We start from the raw sequence: 7,032 nt of genomic DNA on the forward strand, positions 1-7,032 counted from the left end.
TAAGTAGTATATATGAAAGTATATCATGAATATAAAGCATTTTGTTCATAAATTTGAATTACTGAACCATAAAACGTAACAGTTTCTAATATTTGATTATTGTATGGGCGCCTTATAAACCTGGTAGACCAATCTTTGGTTTGCTTTTCTATTTCCTTTGATTTTGGTAGCTGATTATTATTTAAGTGCATGTGATGTGTTATTAAAAACACCTTTGTAGCTATACTAGTAGTCTACAACCATAACGCAAAATGTAAATGTATTCAATTTGTATCACATATTCATGGTTTATAGTGACAGTGCTAATTGGCTGCTTAATGACTTACACTCCTGTTAATCAGCTTGTTGACTTTATCTTTTATATTTATCACTTTTTTAATCACTTCTATCCTCCTTTATCTCCTATTTGACGTAGGGTTTTCTTTCAAATCATAAAAAATGTCTTTAATAATAAGCAAGAGCTTCTGAAGAGGACTTCAATTAAACCCTTTTGTGAAACTGCATTATTGTATCAGATTAATTATTTTTATTTTTTAAATTATTACATAGTGTAAGATAGGACTGTTTTTCATTACTTTTTGTCTTTTGTCATGTTGTTCATATCGAATGCAGTTGTGGCTTCATTATCTTTTCCCTCATTTACTTTGTTGTCGTTTTCATATTTTATTGTTTTTGTGCCACTTTTACCATTCTGCACCATGATTTGTTGATAAATAGTCTATAATTTGGATAATTGGACAACACATTGAAGCTCTATCTGTTAAAGAAATCTACTTTTTTGTTATTATTTTTGTAGCTTAATTAAAGCATTCATAACCTTTTTAGATGAGTTTAACTTCTATCTACGCATTCATTTTCTTTGCCCGCTCTTTCTTGTTCAGGGTCAAGGAAATCTGGAGTCCAGCGGTCATTGGTTAAAGTGGGGCGTACACCTGGACAGGTCACCAGTTCATCACGGGCCAACATAGAAGCAAACAACCATTCTTACACACAGTCACCTCACAAATAGGGAAAATTTAGAGTTATCAATTAATCTAACATTCATGTTTTTGGACTGTGTGAGGAGACCAGAAAGGCCCCAGCTGATAGGACCTTTTGCTGCAAAGCAATAGTGCTAACTAAATCCACCACCATGCAGCCTTTGGTTTAACTTGATAACCAAAAGGTTGACATAAAAATCTGAACTCCCAATCAGTAAAATAAGAGTGTTCATCTGAATCTGCTCATGAAGACCCACTCAGAGTCTCTGCAGGTGTCACTGTTGCATCTCCTTTTGCACTTCACTTTTTCGTCTGCGGGATTCATCCTCTTAGAACATAAATTTAAAATAAATATAGATTTTACATTTTTGCAAATAATAATAAACTTAATTTAGGTCTCCCTTGTAGGAGCATCATTCAAATTCATCTGCTAAAATGACAACATAACAATGTTTTAGTGGTGAAAACATTTATTAAACACATTGATTTACACATTATTGAAAAAAACAGACTATGTTTTATTTTAATAAATTAGGTTTAAATGCCTGACTGTATTTGTGAATAGGCAAATAATCACAATATTAACCTAAGGCATGTATATTGCAGTTTATCACTGTGCTGTGTTGTTTTATCACTGCAGCTCAGAAGACAAAGAAACAGCCTTAAGTTCTGTGAGGTGAAGACTGTTCTTCTCTTGACTCTTCATTGCTTCCGTTGCTGATCTCCAGTCTGTCTGCACTGCTTAGTTTCAACACCAGGCACCCAAAAAGAATTTTCTTTTTTAATTTCAAGTAAGACTACGTGCAGTCACAGTTCAGTTTAAGGCAGTGCAGTTATTGGGCTCAGTTTCAACTGGTGGTGGTGGACCGGGGACTGCAGGCAAGAGGTAGGGAGGGTGAACACGGATGGCTCAAAGTTTTTGGTGTTAAAGGTGGTGGAGAAGTCATTGGCAAAAAACGAGGCCGACTCCGGGACACAGGGAGTGGCCGGTTCAGGCGTGACAGCGAGAGCCAGGGCGCTGGACAGGACCTCAGACTCGAACTGCAGCAGCTGGCCCATAAAGCTGAAGTTTGGAGAAATGACCGCCCGGCGCTGCTTGATGATGTCGAAGGCTTCGTCTAGTCGCAGCTGCTGGGTCCTCATGATGTAAGCCATGCAGATGGTAGGTGAGCGTGAGATGCCTGCTTCGCAGTGTACCAGAACCTTCCCTCCTGATTGCTTTATGTGATCTGGAAAGAGATAAACAGGGACAGGTTTTTGTTAATATGTGGTTCTTCCTTCTTTGATCACCACTACAAATAATAATCTTGCATTAATGAAAAATCCACTGGATTTTATTTATTCTTTTATGGATTTATCCATTTGTCTTCAGGCTTTAAAATGAATCAAATGGAACTTTTAAACACCTGGTAATCACACTCCTACTCACTAAATAATGCAAACACCTCACACAGCAGTAACAGTGAGATATTATGGACAAACAGGGACACAAAAATGCAGACATGTACTGTATCAGCTTTAGTGTTGCGCACAAAAAAAACCCACTTCTGAACTTGGCATTAGTCACACAGTGCAGCTGCTCATGAGATCTTTATTCCTCCTGCACCGATGTGGGGGTGCTACATGCAGCAGCTATGTTCACCGTGGAACACACGTGTGTCCTATTTTAGAACTGCGGCACACCTACACGCTCACCAGCAGGCTCTATCCCCTGCACACAAATCTACTTTCACTCATTTGTCTAAACGTCCCTCTTAAGATCTCTTAAAATCTTCACTGATTTTAAGATCTACCGCAAACACCTACACATCTCAGTTTCCATCTGTCTAGTTTGTAAGTCTGATTTTCCTGCAGTGCAGACACGCAGCAGACACCTACACGTCTGTCTCTATATATCACAGAAACATTGAGGGCCACTTCTGCCTGCTCCAGAGAGCCACTGCAGGGGGAAACGGCTGATTTCTGACAGCTCTGATCTCTGATAAAACACATAAATGAATCATGAACTTCAGGCTAGGGAAGAGGATGCAACGAGAGACGGACAGCAGCTGTGGGTGTTTTAATGACCATCATTTGGCCCGAGATAACACGACATGCTTCGGTCGCTGCTTTTACCCAGGATGTCGATAATATTTATTATCTCCTCCCCAAAGTTACATCACTCGCCCAGTCACAGTTCTGATTTGCTGATTGATTTTAATTTAAAACCAACAGCTGTGATTGTTTGCGTATGCCGCATGCTTAATGACTTGGCAGGGCTGGTGAATATTGGAAGCCTCGTCTGAATGTAGGCTAAACCTGCTCCTGGAACACTTTGCTGCCTTATGTAAGAGCCAAGCTTATGTAGGGACTGCATCCCCAAACAATACACAAAACCAACAATAGCTGCCACCCATTACAGGTCAGCCAATCTGCTCGTGGGTGAGCTTTGCCCTCTGTTACGCCTGGCTATAATTATCCCATTGTGTGTATCTTTGCAGCTGCTGCTGCTATTGACCAGCAGTTTTTTACTATCCTACACACTCTCTTTCCTTCTGTAACACATTTTCTGCTCTGCAGGTCCACCAATAATCTCCTACAGACAAACAAACATGCTCTCTTTTTAGTCACCTAGTCTTTATCCTCCACCCAATTATCCCAAATAACTGCCAGTGAGCATGTGTCAGTCAGCTCTGAAACTTCTCCACCCTGGCCATTGATAAGCTCAGACAGCTCACCTAGTTGTCACACTGACTGACCACACCCGGCAGCATGCGATTTGTCTTGGGAGGAGCTGATGATGGGTTTGGAGACAGAACAGAGGAAGGGCTGGCGATCGGAAAGGAAACAAGGGGAGTGAGCAAATCCTGACTGACAGCGGAGACTGGATGCGTTGGTGGGGGATTGAAGGCTTGCCATCAAAGTTAAACTGATTACGGCTGGGTCTCTTATAGCTTTCTATTTCTGAATGGCGGCAGGCTCCGACAAAAGGGGTCCTATTTGAAGCCGCTTTTCAAAAATAAACACACCTATGAATAGGTGTCTCTCCTTCTCAGCGTGGGTATTTTTAGGACTTGAATGATGTGGCCTTATAATAACACAAAAGCCCCGGAAAAGACTAAATTGGTGGCTGCAGGCTTGAGGGATTGAATCATTTACAGCAAAGCTCTTGATACGTACCCTAAACCCATAAAATAAAATAAATACACAAAAGAATAAACAGGCCTTGCATGTGTCACTCACCTATGAACTCTATGGCCTCCTGGAAGTGAGAACTGATGTCGGCCCTGTGACTGTCCTCCACCGGGATCCACTTGTAGTTGTAGTGGCCCTTGGCCGGCTGCAGGTCCCTGCGTGACACGTTGAGCAAGGCCGTGATGTGAAGGTCACTGAGATAGTCGTGTCTAGAGGCGTGATAGGCACTGCCGAGGTAGAGGAAAGGCAAGATCTCTACAGGTCTACCCTGGAGAGCGCAGATAAAGAGAGAGAGGGGGGGGAAACAGAGACGTGAGTCAAGTGCATAAAGACTGGGACACACAAGACAAAACACCAACCCTCCAGCCTTGATATGCATCTGCTTTTACCCTGAGAAAATGCACCCATTGTCCAAAACCTCTGCACCTGCCAGCTGAACATTATGTTCATTTGCAGATCAAGCACAAATGGAGGGACAAGACCCCCGCTTTTAGCAAAGCCATTAGGTGCCACAATGTGTCCATCACAAGCACAAGTGTATTTTCAGATCTGAAACTGCTTCATGCTTTCTATTTCCAGTGAGGGAGGAAAGGTCAGAGATGAAAGACTGCGTATTTTCTATCAGCTGGGCATCACTGAGTGGTAGCTCTCTTTTTGTGTCACATATAAAAAGAACCGGGGAGCAGGGAAGTTGGAGAATAAACATCAATGTTTTTTGTTTTTTTTTTTAATGCCAGTTACATGGTCTGAATGTAAAGAGTTTAAGAATAAACCCTGCCAGTTGCTGTGCGCCCTGCGGCTGCGTGGGAGAGGAGGAGGGAAGCGTCTGTGTCAGGGTGTTTCCATACCTGATCGTAATCTGGTTTGTGGTGAGAAAGCTTCTCGCTGTGGCTGTTGACTCTCTTCTCGGTTTCAGTTCCGCTCTGGTCAATGGTTTTCACCTCAGTGCAAAGTTCGGGGTATTGAGAGTGGAAGTTTTCGTATCCTCCTGAGAGAAACAGGAAAACAAACAACAAGAAAAATAATAAGTCACGAATACACATCTTTAATAAAGGAGCTTAGAATAACAATACGCACACTCACATATCTTGTGAAATGTGGCAGGCTTTATGAAACAGCGTTAGCGCTGGATTAAAGCATTTATAACCTGATTATAGACGCGTAATTAATTGCAGGAGCTCGCGCCAAGGGACCGGTAATCCGTTTAGAGGCCACGCATCCTGAAGACCAAGACGTGACCTTTTTTTTTTCTTTTACTTTTTTTAAAAAATCATAACAGAAAACTGCACTCTTTCCCGCAGGTTCAGGGGGAAACATTGTAGTTTTTTTTTTAATCAACAAAAGTAGTTGCACCACCAATTCAGCTGCGTCTCTTCGGCACTGACTCATCCGCTCCGCTGACGCACGCAGGACCTTCATGTCTACAAGAAATCTCAGTTTCTCCCAATATGGGATGGTATAGGAATGACTGGCACCGGCAAGCGGCACAATCCCGAAATAATCCCACCGTGAAAGGAAAATCTTCCCTGTTTTTTAACTCTTTTTTGTAACCTAATCACCCATGGAACTGACGCGTCGTTTAGTGTAAGCAGATAAGTTTCCCCCAGAATGACTATTTTCTTAATTACTAATCAACCCATTGATGAAATGTGGGGAAACATAGCTTATAAATCATATTAATGTTTTATTTTGAAAGTGGAAACTGTCACTTTTTTCTATCAGTAAAGATTTTCCCCTCTCTAAACAAAAAAAAATATATTTTTTTTTAAATGAAAATAATAATAATCTCACCTTTCAGGAAACAAATGCTCGTCCCGCTCGCTAGATGTGACAGGGTGTTTATGACGATTTGTGCTACGCTGTCCTTTTTCAGTTTTTGCCAGTGGGACGTCCGGTCGTCCAGAGCCACGATCGCCGATATGCTCCCTTCCCGGAGGCGATACAGGGCTCTCTCATCCGGGATGACAAACTGCAGAGGCACCGGGCCTCCCCGGGACCTCCGGACCACCACCGAGTTGAGGTTCACGTTGACAGAGCCTTTGATGCTGGAGTTCGTGAATGAGAAATAGGGTCGACAATCCACAATAAGGCAGCTCCCGCACTCCTTCCTGATGATTTTCCTCAGACGCCGGCAGTCTATTGTGGACACTTTCATGTTTACCGCCGAGGAGTTTAGTTTTTTTAAAATAAAATCTTGATTATAATTATTGCCCGAAGAAAACAAAGCAGACCACTCCTGAACGCGGGCGAGCGAAGAACCCCGTGCTCGTCTGTGTCTACATTTCCTCCAAGGGGATTCCGGCCGAGCAGTTTTAACTGAATGGGACCTCCGGCGCGTGACGTCACGAACCATATATGGACACCGACGCTGTGTGAGCGCAGGAATAGCCCGCCCACGTCCGTGACTCCGCCGTGACTCCGCCCCCGGCCCCGGTGGTAAATAAAGAGAAGAAGCCATGAGCTACTACTGCTGCTGCGGTCCGGCTGGTCCAAACATGCCCCTGAGAATAAGGAGTCCTCCCGGATCTGAGGCTAAAAATATTAAGTTAATAAGAAATAAGATGGTCCTTGTTTTTAAGAATCTGCTCATAGATGATAAATGAAACATGAAGAACCATGTTTTTTTCCTGCAGGAAAGATGTTGAACACAGAAATACACTGAAGCTATTGAGGGGTATGTAGTTTAAGCTGTTAAATTGGACAACAACGTTTTAGTGGCAGCATATTTCAGATACAAACCAGAAAAATTGCATTTTGTGCAAAAAACCCCCCCCACAAAAATAAATAAATAAAATAATGCAGTGTGAATGCTTAGTGCTGAGAAGAAGCTGAAACTTGAGTTGTTGAAGCTAAAAGAAACAGAACACTAGCTAAAAGC

At 42.3% G+C, this 7,032-nt stretch overlaps 1 protein-coding gene across 1 annotated transcript; it reads right to left on the minus strand.

The window, feature by feature from the left end:
• Positions 1-1,432: 1,432 nt before the first annotated feature.
• Positions 1,433-6,452, minus strand: dusp5 (dual specificity phosphatase 5). Its single transcript, XM_017425582.3, has 4 exons — positions 5,946-6,452; positions 5,003-5,142; positions 4,203-4,422; positions 1,433-2,209 (listed from the first exon to the last, which is right to left on the minus strand). Exons 1-4 carry the CDS (start codon positions 6,307-6,309, stop codon positions 1,800-1,802), a joined length of 1,134 nt encoding a protein of 377 aa, XP_017281071.1. The 5' UTR covers positions 6,310-6,452; the 3' UTR covers positions 1,433-1,799.
• Between the last annotated feature and the right edge of the window lie 580 nt (positions 6,453-7,032).

The sequence above is a fragment of the Kryptolebias marmoratus genome, linkage group LG3 (genome assembly GCF_001649575.2).
Source record: "Kryptolebias marmoratus isolate JLee-2015 linkage group LG3, ASM164957v2, whole genome shotgun sequence".
Classification (NCBI taxonomy): Eukaryota; Metazoa; Chordata; class Actinopteri; order Cyprinodontiformes; family Rivulidae; genus Kryptolebias; species Kryptolebias marmoratus.